The 21030-nt window shown below is 39.2% G+C and overlaps 1 protein-coding gene across 1 annotated transcript in view; it reads left to right on the top strand.

Moving 5' to 3' along the window:
* The window catches only part of LOC133536415 (voltage-dependent N-type calcium channel subunit alpha-1B-like), a 446201-nt gene that overhangs the window by 323391 nt on the left and 101780 nt on the right, over nt 1–21030 (top strand). The window contains exons 30-32 of the mRNA XM_061876915.1: nt 734–898; nt 6646–6756; nt 15490–15573. Coding sequence (XP_061732899.1) covers nt 734–898; nt 6646–6756; nt 15490–15573 — 360 coding nt within the window. The remainder of the gene's footprint in view (nt 1–733; nt 899–6645; nt 6757–15489; nt 15574–21030) is intronic.

The following is a 21030-nucleotide window of genomic DNA, read 5'->3' as shown; positions in this document are numbered from 1 at the left end:
TGGTTGAATAATTCAACGCAAAAGTTGGGTTGGAAAAAATTAACCCAAAATGTTAAAATAACTCAAATAAGGGGGTTGTCCTTTTCCGAACCAGCAGTTGGGTTGAAATTGGGTCTGGAATAACCCAATATTGTAGTGAGCATAACTCAGCTTCTGTGTGAAACACATTCAACCCAATAGATGGGTTATAAATCAACAAACATGGAGTTAGCATAACTCAACTTTTGGGTTAAATAATTTAACCCAATAGTTCGGTTGGGAATAACTCAACATTAAGTTATCATAACTCAATTTGTTTGGTTGAATAATTCAATGCAAAAGTTGGGTTGGAAAAAAAGAACCCAAAATGTTAAAATAACTCAAAAAATGGGTTTGTCCTTTTCTGAACCAACAGTTGGGTTGAAATTGGGTTATTTTTTAACCCAACATTTTTTAGTGTGTAGCATATACAGCAAATATGGAAATCCAAATGCATGTCGCTGATATTTGACTGTTCCACGCTAACAAACTGATATCCTAAGTGAGATTTGTTTCCTGAGCTGTTAGGTTTCATTCACATGGAGGCTGTTTTCTTTGCATTTGTAGTCTCATCATATTTAATGCACCAACAATTATCCATTCCTTTTGGTGCTAGCCAGCTGCCTCTCTTGTTTCTTTTTTTAATGATAAGATCCCAGCTCGCAAAAACCTAATTGTACGAATTTTTGCTTCTGTTTTTTGTCTTTCCAATCAGAGGGCTTGTATCGATTTCGCCATAAACGCCAAGCCGTTGACAAGATACATGCCGGAGAACAAGCAGTCCTTCCAGTATAAGATGTGGAAATTTGTGGTGTCGCCGCCGTTTGAGTATGCCATCATGACTTTAATTGCCCTCAACACGGTGGTGCTGATGATGAAGGTGAGATACAAAATACACAAACAAACCTGACCTCCGTTGGAAGCAAAATAGAAAAACTTAGGGGTCACCAATCTTTTTGAAACCAAGAGCTACTTCTTGGGTACTGATTAATGCGAAGGGCTACCAGTTTGATACACACTTAAATAAATTGCCGGAAATAGCCAATTTGCTCAATTTACCTTTAATAAATACATCTATATATATATATGTATATATATATATATATATATATATATATATATATATATATATATATATATATATATATATATATATATATATATATATATATGAAAAAATGGGTATTTCTGTCTATCATTCCGTCGTACATTTTTTTTCCTTTTACGGAAGGTTTTTTGTGGAGAATAAATGATGAAAAAAACACTTAATTGAACGGTTTAAAAGAGGAGAAAACACGAAAAAAAAAGAAAATTAAATTTTGAAACATAGTTTATCTTCAATTTCGACTCTTTAAAATTCAAAATTCAACTGAAAAAAACTAAGACAAAAACTAGCTAATTCGAATGTTTTTGAAAAAATTTAAAAAAGAATTTATGGAACATCATTGGTAATTTTTCCTGATTAAGGTTGATTTTAGAATTTTGATGACATGTTTTAAATAGGTTAAAATCCAATCTGCACTTTGTTAGAATATATAACAAATTGGACCAAGCTATATTTCTAACAAAGACAAATCATTATTTCTTCTCGATTTTCCAGAACAAAATTTTTAAAAGAAATTCAAAAGACTTTGAAATAAGATTTAAATTTGATTCTACAGATTTTCTAGATTTGCCAGAATAATTTTTTTGAATTTTAATCATAACAAGTTTGAAGAAATATTTCACAAATATTCTTCGTCGAAAAAACAGCAGCTAAAATGAAGAATTAAATCAAAATGTATTTATTATTCTTTACAATAAAAAAAAAATACTTGAACATTGATTTCAATTGTCAGGAAAGAAGAGGAAGGAATTTAAAAGGTAAAAAGATATGTGTTTAAAAATCCTAAAAATCATTTTTAAGGTTGTATTTTTTCTCTAAAATTGTCTTTCTGAAAGTTATAGGAATCAAAGTAAAATTAATTTATTCAAACAAGCGAAGACCAAGTCTTTAAAATATTTTCTTGGATTTTCAAATTCTATTTGAGTTTTGTCTCTCTTAGAATTAAAAATGTCAAGCTAAGCGAGACCAGCTTGCTAGTAAATAAATAAAATGTAAAAAATAGAGGCAGCTCACTGGTAAGTGGTGCTATTTGAGCTATTTTTAGAACAGGCCAGCGAGCGACTCATCTGGTCCTTACGGGCTACCTGGTGCCCGCGGGCACCGCGTTGGTGACCCCTGACTTAGACATACACTGCAGCAATATTAAGTACATCTGCAGCATGTAATTACTAGGGTTGTACGGTATACCGGTATTAGTATAGTGCCCAAATACTAATTAATCATATTCCGCCTCTGAAAAGTACTGGTACGTTGTGTCATTGATGGTTTACGAGCAGAGGAGCATGTTCGGCAGCGCACAATCACAGAATACTTACAAGTAGACACAGTTTGTAGACAGAAAAAGGAGAACGGACACATTTGGGCTTAAAAACTAACGATAAAGGTGAAGTTATAACACTGAAACGCCCTCAGGAAGAGGTGCTTTAAGACACGGCTAGCTAGCTAGCGGCTAATGTCCATTCGCAGTGTTTCAGCTACTTCTAAATCACTAATCCTCGACTCCATGGCGACCAATAAAGTAAGTTTCTTACAAGTATCATCCCTGCAGGACGAGGAATAGATAAACATGCTTCACCACACACCGTAGCTCACCGGCGTCAAAATGTAAACAAACGCCATTGGTGGATTTACACCTAACATCCACTGTAATGATACCAAGTACAGTAGCGTATCTGGTTGATACTACTATGATTATGTCAATATTTTTTGGCATCACAACATCTTCTGTCGTTTTACTGTGTTTATAAGCTCAGGAAATATGTCCCTGGACACGTGAGGACTTTGAATGTGATCCAGTAACGACTTGGTATCAGATTGATACCCAAATTTGTGGTATCATCCAAAACTAATGTAAAGCATCCAAACAACTGAAGAATAAGTGACTATTACATTTTAACAGAAGTGTAGATAGAACATGTTAAAAGAGAAAGTAAGCAGAAATAAACAGTAAATGAACAAGTGGATTAAGAATACATTTTCTACCACTTGTCCTTAAAGGCCTACTGAAATGAGATTTTCTTATTTAAACGGGGATAGCAGGTCCATTCTATGTGTCATACTTGATCATTTCGCGATATTGCCATATTTTTGCTGAAAGGATTTAGTAGAGAACATCGACGATAAAGTTTGCAACTTTCGGTGCTAAGATAAAAGCCCCGCCTCTACCGGAAGTCACAGGCGATGATGTCACACGTGTGGGAGCTCCTTACATATTCACATTGTTTATAATGGGAGCCTCCAACAAAAACAGCTATTCGGACTGAAAAAACGACAATTTCCCCATTAATTTGATGAAAGATTCGTGTTTGAGGATATTAAAAGCGACGGACTAGAAAAAAAAAAAATAAAGTTAAAAAAATAAAATGCGTTTGCATTGGGACGGATTCCGATGTTTTTAGACACATTTACTCGGATAATTCTGGGAAATCCCTTATCTTTCTATTGTGTTGGTAGTGTTTTAGTGAGTTTAATAGTACCTGATAATCGGAGGTGTGTGTCCACGGGTGTCTTGACGCCAGTGTCTCAGAGAAGTCGACGGCAGCTATGGACGGGGCAGCTCAGCTTTTCTCCGGTAAGAAGCGACTTTTTAACCACAATTTTCTCACCGAAACCTGCTGGTTGACATTCCATCGTGATTCATGTTCGCTTGACCGCACTCTGATCCATAGTAAATTTTCACCTCCAGGAATTTTAAACAAGAAATCACATTGTGATTGTGTGGCTAAAGCAAGGATCAACAACGCGGTGCCCGTAAGGACCAGATGAGTAGCCCGCTGGCCTGTTCTAAAAATAGCTCAAATAGCAGCACTTACCAGTGAGCTGCCTCTATTTTTTAAAATTTCATTTATTTACTAGCAAGCTGGTCTTGCTTTCGCTTTGCTCGACATTTTTAATTCTAAGAGAGACAAAACTTAAATAGAATTTGAAAATCCAAGAAAATATTTTAAAGACTTGGTCTTCACTTGTTTGAATAAATTCATTAATTTTTTTACTTTGCTTCTTAGAACTTTCAGAAAGACTATTTTAGAGAAAAAAATACAACCTTAAATATGATTTAATGATTTTTAAACACATATACCTTTTTACCTTTTAAATTCCTTCCTCTTCTTTCCTGACAATTTAAATCAATTTTCAATATTTTTTTTATTGTAAAGAATAATAAATACATTTTAATCTAATTCTTCATTATAGCTTCTATTTTTTTGATGAAGAATATTTGTGAAAGATTTCTTCAAACTTATGATTAAAATTCAAAAAAAATATTCTGGAAAATATAGAAAATCTGTAGAATCAAATTTAAATCTTATTTCAAAGTCTTTTGGATTTCTTTTAAAATTGCTGTTCTAGAACAACTAGAAGAAATAATGATTTTTCTTTGTTAGAAATATAGCTTGGTCCATTTTTTTAAATATATTCTAACAAATTGCAGATTGGATTTTAACCTATTTAAAACATGTCATCAAAATTCTAAAATTAATCTTAATTAGGAAAAATTACTAATGAAGCTGCATAAATTCTTTTTTTTATTTTTTCAAAAAGATTCGAATTAGCTAGTTTTTTTTTTTTTTTTTATTGGTTGAATTTTGAATTTTAAAGAGTCGAAATTGAAGATAAATTATGTTTCAAAATTTCATTTTCAGTTTTTTTCCTGTTTTCTCCTCTTTTAAACCGTTCAATTAAGTGTAAAACAATGTTCGATGGAATGACAGAAAGAAATACCAACTTTATATATATATATATATATATATATATATATATATATATATTTACTAAAGGTAAATTGAGCAAAGTGGCTATTCCTGGCAATTTATTTAAGTGTGTATCAAACTGGTAGCCCTTCGCATTAATCAGTACCCAAGAAGTAGCTTTTGGTTTCAAAAAGGTTGGTGACCCCTGGGCTAAAGGCTAAAGCTTCCCAAACCCATCTTGCTACTTCGACTTCTCCATTATTAATTGAACAATTTGCAAAAGATTCAGCAACACAGTTCTCCAAAATACTGTGTAATTATGCCGTTAAAGCAGACGACATTTAGCTGTGTGTACGTAGCGCTCATACTTCCTAAAAACCCGTGACGTCTTGTGAACACGTCATCATTACGCGACGTTTTCAAGACGAAACTCCCGGGAAATTTAAAATTGCAATTTAGTAAACTAAAAAGGCCGTATTGGAATGTGTTGCAATGTTAATATTTCATCATTGATATATAAACTATCAGACTGCGTGGTGGGTTTCAGTAGGCCTTTAATAATTTTGACAAAATAATAGAATGGAAAATGACACAATATGTTACTGCATATGTCAGCAGACTAAATTAGGAGCCTTTGTTTGCTTACTGGGCTTCACGGTGGCAGAGGGGTTAGTGCGTATGCCTCACAATACGGAGGTCCTGCAGTCCTGGGTTCAATCCCAGGCTCGGGATCTTTCTGTGTGGAGTTTGCATGTTCTCCTCGTGAATGCGTGGGTTCCCTCCGGGTACTCCGGCTTCCTCCCACTTCCAAAGACATGCACCTGGGGATAGGTTGATTGGCAACACTAAAATTGGCCCTAGTGTGTGAATGTGAGTGTGAATGTTGTCTGTCTATCTGTGTTGGCCCTGTGATGAGGTGGCGACTTGTCCAGGGTGTACCCTGCCTTCCGCCCGATTGTAGCTGAGATAAGCGTCAGCGCCCCCCGCCCCCCCAAAAGGGAATAAGCGGTATAAAATGGATGGATGGATGGATGTTTGCTTACTTCCCAATAAAAGACAAGTTGTCTTATATGTTCACTATTTTATTTAAAGAAAAACTTGCAATAAGAAACATATGTTTAATGAACCGAAATATTTTTTTGTTAAAATAAAGCCAATCATGCAATTTTTTGTGGTCCTCTTTATTTAGATCGAAATGTATCGAAATACATTTTGGTACCGGTACCGGTATCAAAATATAGGTATTGGGACAACACTAGCATACGCTGTGTTTTGGATTTTTTAACAAAGTATATTTAACATTTACATTAAAATGTCTATTTAGATTTAACATCCAGTTTGCATGTTCTCCCCGTGACTGCGTGGGTTCCCTCCGGGTACTCCGGCTTCCTCCCACTTCCAAAGACGTGCACCTGGGGATAGGTTGATTGGCAACACTAAATTGTGTGAATGTGAGTGTGAATGTTGTCTATCTGTGTTGGCCCTGCGATGAGGTGGCGACTTGTCCAGTGTGTACACCGCCTTCCGCCCAAATGCAGCTGAGATAGGCTCCAGCACCCACCCCGCGACCCCAAAAGGGACAAGCGGTAGGAAATAGATGGATGGATGTTTATAAGAACCACAACTTATAAATACTAATAGATATTTGTGATATATGGTATTTCTGGGGAAAACAACAATACACTCCAATTGAAAACTGTAATAGAATTTAAGACTTGATAGATTGCTCAAATTATTGTAGAGATTCTATAAACATGATTTCTTTTTTTCCCCCCTCACAAATATTTCATCGGCCGCAGTGAACGTTTGTCCTTTTGTGCATTTCCTCCACAGTTTTACGGCGCTCCAGACATTTACGAGTCCATGCTGAAATACTTGAACATCGTCTTCACTGCCCTCTTTACTCTGGAGTGCATCCTTAAAGTCATTGCATTTGGTCCGCTGGTAAGAATGTGTTCCTTTTGCACCTTTAATTACCATATTTTTTCGGAGTATAAGTCGCTCCGGAGTATAAGTCGCACCTGCCGAAAATGCATAATACTGAAGGGAACAAACATTTATAAGTTGCATTTTTTGGGGAAATTTATTTGATAAAACCCAAAATCAAGAATAGACATTTGAAAGGCAATTTAAAATAAATAAAGAATAGTGAACAACAGGCAGAATAAGTGTACCTTATATGATGCATAAATAACCAACTGGGAAGGTGCCTAATATGTTAAAGCAGGGGTGTCAAACTCAAATACAGAGTGGGCCAAAATTTAAAACTGAACAAAGCCGCAGGCCAAAGTTGATCAACTTAACCTTTTAATAGGGACCCAAACAAGTTTTGCATTGAATATTGAACAAGCAAGGCTTATATAACTTTATAGTGACATGCAAAATCCAGTTTTGTTGGTAGCGGGGGTGTATATTTTAGCGTCCCGAAAGAGTTAGTGCTGCAAGGGGTTCTGGGTATTTGTTCTGTCGTGTTGATGTTGTGTTACAGTGCGGATGTTCTCCCGAAATGTGTTTGTCATTCTTGTTTGGTGTGGGTTCACAGTTTGGTGCATATTTGTAACAGTGTTGAAGTTGTTTATATGGCCACCCCTCAGTGTGACCTGTATGGCTGTTGACCAAGTATGCCTTGCATTCACTTGTGTGTGTGTAGAATCCGCATATATTACGTGACTGGGCCGGCACGCTGTTTGTATGGCGGAAAAGTGGACATGACGACAGGTTGTAGAGGACGCTAAAAGCGGTACCTTTAAGGCACACCGCCGATATTGTTGTCCGAGTGGAAATCGGGAGAAATTCAAGAGAATGGTTGCCCCGGTAGATTTTCGGGGGGGGGGTCTCCTGGGAAAATCGTGAGGGTTGGCAAGTATTAGAATTAGCGGTGAATGCACCGCTGCTGTATAATACCGGCGGGCCGGCTCTAATGTTAATTTAATATTGTCTCAAGGGCCAAAATAAATTACATGGCCCGTGGCCCAGAGTTTGACACCCATGTGTTAACATAACATATTATGGTAAGAGTTATTCAAATAACTATAACATATAGAACATGCTATACATTTACCAAACAATCTGTCATCCCTAATCGATAAATCCCATGAAATCTTAGACGTCTAGTCCCTTACGTGAATGAGCTAAATAATATTATTTGACATTTTACGGTAATGTGTTAATATTTCACTCATAAGTCGCTCCTGAGTATAAGTCGCACCCCCGGCCAAACTATGAAAAAAACTGTGACTTATAGTCCGAAAAATACGGTACCTCTTCCAGGAATAGGATTGCCGGGTTTGTGCGTTTTGTTTGTGAGTTGACGACGCCACACGTAAAAAAGTATGGTCGGATTTGGATGAAACTGTCAAAAAATGTGATTGGATATTGAGCCTTATCCGGATATTTACACATACCTAACTTAGACTTAGACTTGGACTTAGAATGTTACCTTACGTTTATGGAGAGGTGGGTAATAACGCGCTACATTTACTCCGTTACATTTACTTGAGTAACTTTTGGGATAAATTGTATTTCTACGAGTAGTTTTAATGCAACATACTTTTACTTTTACCCGAGTATATTTATAGAGAAGAAACGCTACTTTTACTCCGCTCCATTTATCTACATTCAGCTCGCTACTCACTACTGATTTTTATCGATCTGTTAATGCAGGCTTTGTTTTGGTTTGTCAGACAGACCTTCAAAGTAGGATCCATCATATGCCTGTTTCACCAATCAAATGCAGTCACTGGTGACGTTTGACTCCATTTCACCAATCAAATGCAGTCAGTGGTGGCGTTTGACTCCGTTTCACCAATCAAATGCAGTCACTGCTGACGTTTGACTCTGTTTCACCGATCAAATCCAGTCACTGCTGACGTTTGACTCCGTTTCACCAATCAAACAGAGCCAGGCGGTCACATGATTAATTGCACACTTTTTTAAAATTTGTATAAATCTTTATTTATGAATTTCAACATTTACAAACAATTGAAAATAATAATCAAAGTAAGCAGCGCCAGGGGGTTGTATATTCAAAGTAACTAAAATAGAATGCAAAAAATATTTATACGTAAAATCAATCAATCAATCAATCTTTATTTATATAGCCCTAAATCACAAATGTCTCAAAGGACTGCACAAACCATTACGACTACGTCATCCTCGGAAGAACCCACATAAGGGCAAGGAAAACTCACACCCAGTGGGCAGGGAGAATTCACACCCAGTGGGATGCCAGTGACAATGATGATTATGAGAAACCTTGGAGAGGACCTCAAATGTGGGCAACCCCCCCCTCTAGGGGACCGAAAGCAATGGATGTCAAGCGGGTCTAACATGATACTGTGAAAGTTCAATCCATAGTGGCTCCAACACAGCCACGAGAGTTCAGTTCAAAGCGGATCCAAGACAGCAGCGAGAGTCCCGTCCACAGGAAACCATCCCAAGCGGAGGCGGATCAGCAGCGTAGAGATGTACCCAACCGATACACAGGCGAGCGGTCCATCCTGGGTCCCGACGAGCGGTCCATCCTGGGTCTCGACTCTGGACAGCCAGTACTTCATCCATGGTCATCGGACCGGACCCCAAAGAAAAGAAGCGGCAGATTAACTGGTCTAAAAAGGAGGTCTATTTAAAGGCTAAAGTATACAAATGAGTTTTAAGGTGAGACTTAAATGCTTCTACTGAGGTAGAATCTCGAACTGTTACCGGGAGGGCATTCCAGAGTACTGGAGCCCGAACGGAAAACGCTCTATAGCCCGCAGACTTTTTTTGGGCTTTAGGAATCACTAATAAGCCGGAGTCTTTTGAACGCAGATTTCTTGCCGGGACATACGGTACAATACAATCGGCAAGATAGGCTGGAGCTAGACCGTGTAGTATTTTATACGTGAGTAGTAAAACCTTAAAGTCACATCTTAAGTGCACAGGAAGCCAGTGCAGGTGAGCCAGTACAGGTGTAATATGATCAAACTTTCTTGTTCTTGTCAAAAGTCTAGCAGCCGCATTTTGTACCAACTGTAATCTTTTAATGCTAGACATGGGGAGACCCGAAAATAATACGTTACAGTAATCGAGACGAGACGTAACAAACGCATGGATAATGATCTCGGCGTCTTTAGTGGACAAAATGGAGCGAATTTTAGCGATATTACGGAGATGAAAGAAGGCCATTTTAGTAACGCTTTTAATGTGTGACTCAAAGGAGAGAGTTGGGTCGAAGATAATACCCAGATTTTTTACCGAGTCACCTTGTTTAATTATTTGGTTGTCAAATGTTACAGTTGTATTATTAAAAAGAGGTTGGTGTCTAGCAGGACCGGTAATCAGCATTTCCGTTTTTTGGACGTTTGCAGTCACTGGTGACGTTTGACTCTGTTTCACCAATCAAATGCAGTCACTGCTGACGTTTGACTCCATTTCACCAATCAAACAGAGCCAGGCGGTCACATGATTAACTGCACACTTTTTTTTTTTTTATACATTTTTATTTATAAATTTCAACATTTACAAACAGTTGAAAATAATAATGAAAGTAAGCAGCGCCAGGGGGTTGTATATTCAAAGTAACTAAAATAGAATGCAAAAAATATATATATATACAGTAAATAAACAAAGTGCAAAGCCATAAGCTCACTCAATCTCAGTAAAGAACTTAAATTTGGAACACAGCATCATCGTTTTCACAGCTTTTTGCTTGTTAGAGGTAGAGTGTTTTAATGTAGAGTTCTAAATCTTTTTTAAAGGCACAGACATCAGGTCGAGTATTGAGAAACCTACATTTATGAATATAAAACTTAGCCAATAGTATAATGAGGTTGCAAAGGTAAAATTAATTTTCAAAAATGTTTTCAATACAGTGTAAAACCAAATATATATTAAACGAACAGGTTACTCATCAGTTACTCAGTAGTTGAGTAGTTTTTTCACAACATACTTTGTACTTTTACTCAAGTAAATATTTGGGTGACTACTCCTTACTTTTACTTTAGTAATAAATCTCTGAAGCACGGGTGTCAAACTCTGGCCCGCGGGCCAAATTTGGCCCGCCGTGTAATTTCATTTGGCCCTTGAGGCAATATCTAATTAACATTAGAGCTGGCCCGCCGGTATTATACAACTGTGGTGCCGCTGTAACACCGCATTAACCGCTAATACTCATACTTGCCAACCTTCCTGCTTTTCTCGGGAGACTCCTGAAGTTCAGTGCCCCTCCTGAAAATCACCCGGGACAACCATTCTTCCGAATTTCTCCCGATTTCCACCAAGACAACGATATTGTAGGCGGGCCTTAAGGGCATTGCCTTTAGCGTTCTCTACAACCTGTCGTTGAGTCCGCTTTTCTTCCATACATACAGCGTGCCTGTCCGGTCACATAGTATTTACGGCTTTTACACACACATAAGTGAATGCAAGTCATACTTGGTCTACAGCCATACAGGTCACACTGAGGATGGCAGTATAAACAACTTATCACTGTTACAAATATGCGCCAAACTGTGAACCCACACCAAACAAGAATGACAAACACATTTCAGGAGAACATCCGCACCGTAACACAACATAAACACAACAGAACAAATACCCAGAACCTTGCAGCACTAACTCTTCTGGGGCACTACAATATACACCCACGCTACCACCAAACCCCACTCCCTAGCTTGTTCAATATTCAATGCAAAACTTGTTTGGGTCTTATTAAAAGGTTAATTTGTTCAATTTTGGCCAGCGGCTTTGTTCAGTTTTAAATTTTGGCCCGCTCTGTATTTGAGTTTGACACTCCTGCTCTAAAGTAACAGTACACTTGAGTACAATTTCTGGCTACTCTACCCACCTCTGCGTTTATTTTTTGAGCTTCAACTTCTGTGTGTGTATGATAGCAGCCCAGCAGAGAGTGGAGACTGAGAAGAAAGTTCAGTCAGTTTGTTGTTTCTAATGAGACTTTCAGGATTAGTCATAACTAAAGATGTCTAATAATGGCTTTTTTTACGATATTGTCCAACTCCTAATTACCGATTCCGATATCAACCGATACTGATATATACAATAGCAGGCTCTTTGCTTGGCGATCACGCGAACAGCTTACTCGGCCAAACGACCTGTGGGTAATGTTTCATTTTTCAAAGCCCACAAGGAAAATGTTTTTAAAAAAAACCCACCTCTCCATCATTAGTAAAGTCAGATTCAACTTTTTCCAAAATCTGCTAGCTTGATGCTGATATACATTAGCTTTGCTGTTGACATACTACAGGTTAACATTAGCGATTTTACAAAGCGATGAAGTGGTGACGCAAGCATTAGAAAATGGATGGATGGATGGATTTAAACTACCGTAGAGATGTCCGATAATGTTTTTTTTGCCGATATCTGATATTCCGATAGTGTCCAACTCTTAATTACCAAATCCGATATTAACCGATACCGATTTATACAGTCGTGGAATTAACACATTATGCCAAATTTTGTTGTGATGCCCCGCTGGATGCATTAAACAATGTAACAAGTTTTACAAAATAAATCAACTCAGAGGTGGCGACTTGTGTACGCCGCCTTCCACCCGATTGTAGCTGAGATATGCACCAGCGACCCCAAAGGGAATAAGCGGTAGAAAATGGATGGATGGAAAAAAAATGTCAACATGGCACTGCCATATTTATTATTGAATTCACAAAGTGCATTGTTTTTTTTTAACCTGCCTCAAAACAGCAGCTTGGAATTTGGGACATGCTCTCCCTGAGAGAGCATGAGGAGGTTGACGTGGGCGGGGTTGGGGGTGGGGGTTGATGTAGGAGGGGTATACAGTGGGGCTAAAAAAGTATTTGGTCAGCCACCGATTGTGCAAGTTCTCCCACTTAAAATGATGACAGAAGGCGGTATAGCTCAGTTGGTAGAGTGGCCGTACCAGCAACTTGAGGGTTGCAGGTTCAATTCCCGCTTCCGCTGTCCTAGTCACTGCCGTTGTGTCCTTGGGCAAGACACTTTACCCACCTGCTTCCAGTGCCACCCACACTGGTTTGAATGTAACTTAGATTTTGGGTTTCACTTTGTAAAAGCGCTATATATATATAATTCACTTCACACTTCACTCATTTTCATCATTGGTACACTTCAACTGTGAGAGACAGAATGTGAAAAAAAAAATCCAGGAATTCACATTGTAGGAATTTTAAAGAATTTATTTGTAAATTATGGTGGAAAATAAGTATTTAGTCACTTCAAACAAGGAAGATCTCTGGCTTCCACAGACCTGTAACTTCTTCTTTACGAAGCTCTTCTGTCCTCTACTCGTTACCTGTATTAATGGCACTTGTTTGAACTCGTTATCTGTATAAAAGAAACCTGTCCACAGCCTCAAACAGTCAGACTCTAAACTCCACTATGGCCAGGACCAAAGAGCTGTCGAAGGACACCAGGAAAATAATTGTAGACCTGCACCAGACTGGGAAGAGCAAATCTACAATAGGCAAGCAGCTTGGTGTGAAAAAATCAACTGTGGGAGCAATTATCAAAAAATGGAAGACATACAAGACCACTGATAATCTCCCTCGATCTGGGGCTCCACGCAAGATCTCATCCCGTGGGGTCAAAATGGTCATGAGAACGGTGAGCAAAAATCCCAGAACCACACGGGGGGTACCTGGCGAATGACCTGCAGAGAGCTGGGACTAAAGTAACAAAGGTTACCATCAGTAACACACTACGCCGACAGGGAATCAAATCCTGCAGTGCCAGACCTGTTCCCCTGCTTAAGCCAGTGCATGTCCAGGCCCGTCTGAAGTTTGCCAGAGCACATGGATGATACAGCAGAGGATTGGGAGAATGTCATGTGGTCAGATGAAACCAAAAGAGAACTTTTTGGTATAAACTCAACTCGTCGTGTTTAGACAAAGAAGAATACTGAGTTGCGTCCCAAGAACACCACACCTACTGTGAAGCATGGGGGTGGAAACATCATGCTTTGGGTCTGTTTTTCTGCTAAGGGGACAGGACGATTGATCCGTGTTAAGGAAAGAATGAATGGGGCCATGTATCGTGAGATTTTGAGCCAAAACCTCCTTCCATCAGTGAGAGCTTTGAAGATGAACCGTAGCTGGGCATTCCAGCATGTTATTGATCCCAACACTCCGCCCGGGCAATGAAGAGTGGCTCTTTAAGAAGCATTTGAAAGTCCTGTAGTGGCCTAGCCAATCTCCAGACCTCAACCCCATTGAAAATCTGTGGAGGGAGTTGAAAGTCTGTGTTGCTCGGCAACAGCCCCAAAACATCAATGCTCTCGAGAAAATCTGCATGGAGGACTGGGCCAACATACCAGCTACTGTGTGTCCAAACCTGGTAAAGACCTATAGTAATCATTTGACCTCTGTTATTGCCAACAAAGGTTATATTACAAAGTATTGAGTTGAATTTTTGTTATTGACCAAATACTTATTTTCCACCATAATTTACAAATAAATACTTTAAAATTCCTACAATGTGAATTCCTGGATTTGTTTCCTTCACATTCTTAACAGTTGAAGTGTACCTATGATGAAAATTACAGACCTCTGTCATCATTTTAAGTGGGAGAACTTGCACAATCGGTGGCTGACTAAATACTTCTTTTTTGCCCCACTGTATATTGTAGGGTCCCGGAAGAGTTAGTGCTGCAAGGGGTTCTGGGTATTTGATCTGGTGTGTTTGTGTTGTGTTACGGTGCGGATGTTCTCTCGAAATGTTTGTCATTCTTGTTTGGTGTGGGTTCACAGTGTGGTGCATATTTGTAACAGTGTTAAAGTTGTTTATACGGCCACCCTCAGTGTGACCTGTATGGCGGTTGACCAAGTATGCTTGCATTCATTTGTGTGTGTGAAAAACCGTAGATATTATGTGGTTGGGCCGGCACGCAAAAGCAGTGCCTTTAAGGTTTATTGGCGCTCTGTACTTCTCCCTACGTCCGTGTACCAACCTATACAGCGGCGTTTTAAAAAGTTATAAATCTTACCTTTTGAAACCGATACCGACAATTTCCGATATTACATTTTAAAGCATTTATCGGCCGATAATATCGGACATCTCTAGTCATACCAAGTTAGTACAGGGTTTATTTTTAGGGTTGATCCGGATCCCTGTCTTGTTTCAAGAATTTTTTTACTATTTGGAAATAAGGCCTGGCAGAGGCCTATGCTCTTTGAGTGCTCTTCTAGTTACATTCTAATCAGATCATGGGTGATTTTGCCATTTTTTTAATTTTATTTTTTCAGAAATAAAGCAACATGTTTTTAAGCAAAAAAAATTACATTTAAAACTTGATTCATGGTTATCAAAATTATGTCTCAAATGGAAAAAGAAAGATGCAAAATAAATCTTACCAATAAAAAAAGGAAGGGTTCAAAGAGAGATTGCATTTTTCTACATTTTTCCTCTAAGGTGTTTCCTTCTCCATGTTGCATTTTTAAATTTGCTCTTCTCACACACAATTTTACCTGTTTTGTTGTATAACTGCGACCGATGGCTCAGGTGTGCTGTTGATAGCGCTCCACACCACACTCCTACTCACCTACTTATGTTAATACCAACATTTAAGCATTCTTCGAGTAAAACGGCGAAGAAAACGTTTTAAGCCGTCATATAATCCTGCAGCATGAGGTGTTTTAGACCACAATTTGACTGCAATGCTAATCCACGGTATTTTTTTTTCCTTTTCAGAACTACCTGAAAGCAGCCTGGAATGTGTTTGACTTTGTGACAGTGCTTGGGAGCATAACAGACATCTTGGTAACAGAGGTAAAGGTAAGACCTGCAGTAGGAATTACAACAATACATTAGGGGGGTCCACATTTTATACAGAACAATTTTCCACTTTTGTGCATGTAAAATGCTCAAACCAATTCAATATGGGTCATTGCAGTCGGGATCAAAAGTTTACATATAACTTGTAAAGAGCATAATGTCATGGCTCTCTTGAGTTTCCAATAACACGGACAACGATAAGACCTTCTGGAGGAAAGTTCTGTGGTCAAATGAAACAAAAATTGAGCTGTTTGGCCACAATACCCAGCAAAATGTTTGGAGGAGAAAAGGTGGGGCCTTTAATCCCAGGAACACCATAGCTACAGTCAAGCATGGTGGTGGTAGCATCATGCTCTAGGCTTGTTTAGCTCCCAATGGAACTGGTGCTTTAAATGGGACAATGAAAAAGTCAGAGTTAGTTGTTGACGTACCCCAAGATGCAGAGAAGGAGGCGGGCATTTTGCAGGTAAACATGATTTAATCTTTAAATACTAAAACAAGAACAAAACCAAAAAGGGTACAAACAAAAAGCGCGCACGAGGCGGATAACAAACTTGGCTAAGAAAAAACAAACTTGGGAGCTGGGAACAAAAGACAGTAAGCTACAAAGAGCAATGCTGCATTGACACGACAGTACATGACGCGACAGGTAGCAACGACAATACAGAAGTGCAAAAATCCAGCACTGACTAGATGGGAAGAAAGGTCGAAATAGGAGCGGGCTGATTGACACCAGGTGTGGCCAGGTGCCAATCAGCCGCAGCAGAGGGGACACAGCACTCAGGGAGAAAGACAGGAAACAGACAAAATAAGAACGCTGACAGGAACTAAAGACAGGAAATACTACACACACACACAGAGGAAAAACTAAAACACAAACAAACTGTCAGAGGCAAGCCTGACAATTACCTCCAAATTCTTCAGGACAAACTAAAATCATCAGCCCGGAGGTTGGGTCTTGGGCGCAGTTGGGTGTTCTAACAGGAAAATGACCCCAAACCCACGTCAAAAGTGGTAAAGAAATGGCTAAATCAAGCTAGAATTAAGGTTTTATAATTGTCCTTCCCTGACTTAAACGTGTGGACAATGCTGAAGAAACAAGTCCATGTCAGAAAACCAACACATTTAGCGGAATTGTGCCAATTTTGTCAAAAGGAGTGGTCAAAAATGTAACCAGAAGCTTGTGGATGGCTACTAAAGGTGCCTTATTACAGTGAAGCTTGCCAAAGGATAAGTAACCAAATATTAACATTGCTCTATGTCAGGGGTAGGGAACCGGTGGCTCTTTTGATGACTGAATTTGAGAAATAAATCTTAGCTGACGTTACTTAACACGATAAGTAATGAATAATTCCGCTGGTGATCACAGTGTTAAAAATATTGTTCAAAATATAAAACATTCACATGCATTTGAATCCATCCATCCGTTTCTATCGCACCTGTTCAAGAAGTCGCATTAATGGTCAAAAGTACAAGGGTACAGGTCTACCTTTTCTCCTCATTGAGCTAAATTGAATCCTGTCTCTGTTTAATTCCTTGCTTCTTGTCTGTTTAATAGATGTCATCAGTGCTTGACAGTTGTATTCAGTGTTAAAAATATTTTATGGCTCTCACGGAAATACATTTTAAAATGTTTGTCTTTCTTGGCTTTCTCAGCCAAATAGGTTCCCGACCCCTGCTGTATGTATACTTTTGACCCAGCAGATTTGGTCACATTTTTAGTAAACCCATAATAAATTCATGTAATAAGTGATTATTTCATTTTAACAGAAGTGTAGATAGAACAGTGGTTCTTAACCTTGTTGGAGGTTATGAACCCCACCAGTTTCATACGCGCATTCACCGAACCCTTCTTTTGTGAAAGTTATTATTTTTTTTTTTTCTTCAAATTCAAGACAAAGTTATATGTTTTTTTTTCCTGGTGTACAAAATTAACCGTGCATGAACTCACAACAAATCGCGCACCTGCAAATCAGTGTGACTTCTGCAGTCGCCGTATCCACGATACGCCTATATTGAGAAGTTTTTATTTACACGATGAGTCCATACTTGCCAACCCTCCCGATTTTTCCCTGAGAATCCCGAATTCCAGTGTCCCTCCCGAAAATCTTCCGGGGCATCCATTCTCCTAGGCGTCATCTACAACCTGTCATCTCGTCCGCCTTTCCTCCATACAAACGGCGTGCTGGCGCATTCACATCATTTATGTGGCTTTTACACACACATAAGGGAATGCAAAGCATACTTGGTCAACAGCTATACAGGCCACACAGAGGGTGGCACACTGTTACAAATATGCACCACACTGTGAACCCACACCAAACCGGCATGGCGTAGTGGGTAGAGCGGCCGTGCCAGAAACCTTAGGGTTGCAGGTTCGCTTCTCCAACTATTGACATCTAAATCGCTGCCGTTGTGTCCTTGGGCAGGACACTTCACCCTTTGTCCCCGGTGCCACTCACACTGGTGAATGATTGATGAATGAATGATAGGTGGTGGTCGGAGGGGCCGTAGGCGCAATCTGGCAGCCACGCTTCCGTCAGACTACCCCAGGGCAGCTGTGGCTACAGATGTAGCTTACCACCACCAGGTGTGAATGAATGATGGGTTCCCACTTCTCTGTGAGCGCTTTGAGTATCTAACAATAGAAAAGCGCGATATAAATCTAATCCATTATTATTATTATTATAAACACATTTCGGGAGAAAATCCTCACCGTAACGCAACACAACAAATACCCAGAACCCCTTGCAGCACTAACTCTTCCACGATCTACAATATACACCCCCGCTACCACTAAACCCTGCCTACCTCAACCACACCACCCCCTCCACCCTTCCATCTCCCGAATTCGGAGGTCTCAAGGTTGGCAAAACCCCCAAAACACCGCCGAACCCCTAGGGTTCGATCGAACCCAGGTTAAGAACCACTGAGATAGAACATATTAAAAGAGAAAGTAAGCAGATATTAACAGAAAATGAACAAGTAGATTAATAATTCATTTTCTACCACTTGTCCTTAATAAAGTTGACAAAATAATAGAATGATAAATGACACAATATGTTACTGCATATGTCAGTAGACTAAATCAGAGCCTTTATTTGTTTACTTACTACTAAAAGTATATTTGTCTTGTATGTTCACTATTTTATTTAAGGACTAAATGGCAATAAAAAACATGTGTTTAATGTGCCTTAAGATTTTTTTGTTAAAATAAAGCCAATAATGCAATTATTTTTATTTAAATTACCGAAAAGTATCAAAAATAATTTTGGTACCGGTACCAAAATATAAGTATCGTGACAACACTAGCGCACACCATGTTTTATATAAATCATATTTGCCCTCAGTCATATAATTTTTTTGGGTCACTTAAAAAATACTGAGAACATGACCTTAAGTTATGGCTGTGTGGTTCCGGTCTCAGTTTTATGTAATCCACATGGAATTGGTTCTATCCAAAGTCAGCTTTCTGTGTTTCTCTCACCAACCTTAACGTCTCTATCGTGTTCTGTTTGTGTTGTGTTTTCTTGGTTCTCGTTTATATCTTTTAACCTGCCCATCGTACAGCACTTTGGCTACCCCTGTGGTAAATATTAAATGTGCTCTATAAATAAAGTTGATTTGATTTGATTCTTCTCAGCAGGACTCTGTCTGGATGTTTTTGCCTGACTTTCTCCTCATGTGATCGTCGGTGTGTGATTGTGGCCTCTTTTCTCTCACGTTCATGTCTCTGTTTTTCTTCGTCGCATTCTGCACTCTCTGCTGTGTCTTTGCTGGCGCCTGTGCCCTCACTCTCCCCCCCTCGTGTCGCCACCGACACAAAGACGGTAAGTGGGCTTATTCCGCCTGGCTCTTTCTTCTTCCTCTGCCAGTGGCTTGTTTTTCTCGGCTTTGAAAAATCTCTTAAATGTCTTTAAAACTGTTTCTTGAAAGCAACATGGTACAGTGAAGTAAGACATCATGGCATGACCTTGTACTTCACTTAGTCACAAGTCATTTGTAGGATGTGGGATTTTTTTATTCTATAACTGAATTCAACCAAAAATTCTGGGGAAAAAACACAATAATTACCGGTGACAGATTTGTTTGATGACCAACCAGACAACAAGACTTCTGATGTTCACAGAACGGTTTTTGAATGCACCATCTGTAAGAAGCTTGGGGAGAAGGAGAACAGTGTATCCTTAGTCTAGAGCTCCATGCATGCAATATTTTCACCTAATGAAGTACAAACCCCGTTTCCATACGAGTTGGGAAATTGTGTTAGATGTAAATATAAACGGAATATAATGATTTGCAAAACCTTTTCAACCCATATTCAGTTAAATATGCTACAAAGACAACATATTTGATGTCCAAACTGATAAACATTGTTTTATTTGCAAATAATCATTAACTTTAGAATTTGATGCCAGCAACACGTTACAAAGAAGTTGGGAAAGGTGGCAATAAATACTGATAAAGTTGAGAAATGCTCATCAAACACTTATTTGGAACATCCCACAGGTGTGCAGGCTAATTGGGAACAGTTGGGTGCCATGATTGGGTATAAAAGCAGCTTCCATGAAATGCTAAGTAATTCACAAACAAGGATGGGGCGAGGGTCACCACTTTGTAAGCAAATTGTCGAACAGTTTTAGAACAACATTTTTCAACGAGCAGTTGCAAATAATTTAGGGATTTTACCATCTACGGTCCGTAAAATCCTCAAAAGGTTAAGAGAATCTAGAGAAATCACTGCACGTAAGCGATGATAGTATGGACCTTTGATCCCTCAGGCGGTACTGCATCAAAAACCGACAGCCGTGTGTAAAGGATATCACCACATGGGCTCAGGAACACTTATTAAAACCACTGTCAGTAACTATGATTGGTTGCTACATCTGTAAGTGCAAGTTAAAACTCTGCTATGCAAAGCAAAACCTATTTATCAACAACACCAAGGAACGCCGCTGGCTTTTCTAGGCCCGAGATCATCTAAGATGGACTGATGCAAAGTGGAAAAGTGTTCCGTGGTCTGACGAGTCCACATTTCAAATTGTATTCGGAAACTTTGGACGTGGTGTCCTCCGGACTAAAGAGGAAAAGAACCATCCGGATTGTTATAGGCGCAAAATTCAAAAGCCAGCATCTGTGATGGTATGAGGGTGTATTAGTGCCCAAGACATGGGTAACTTACACATCTGTGAAGGCACCATTAATGCTGAATGGTCCATACAGGTTTTGGAGCAACATATGTTGTCATCCAAGCAACGTTATCATGGACGCCCCTGCTTATTTCAGCAAGACAATGCAAAGCAACGTGTTACAACAGCGTGGTTTTGTATTATAAGCATGTGGGTACTTTCTTGGCCCGCCTGCAGTCCAGACCTGTCTCCCATCGAAAATGTGTGGCGCATTATGAAGCGTAAAATACGACAGCGGAAACCCCGGACAGTTGAATGACTAAAGCTC

This window comes from Nerophis ophidion, linkage group LG17 (assembly GCF_033978795.1).
Source record: "Nerophis ophidion isolate RoL-2023_Sa linkage group LG17, RoL_Noph_v1.0, whole genome shotgun sequence".
Classification (NCBI taxonomy): Eukaryota; Metazoa; Chordata; class Actinopteri; order Syngnathiformes; family Syngnathidae; genus Nerophis; species Nerophis ophidion.
Note: the sequence above shows the minus strand (reverse complement) of the source record. Positions and strands in the feature narration are given on the sequence as shown.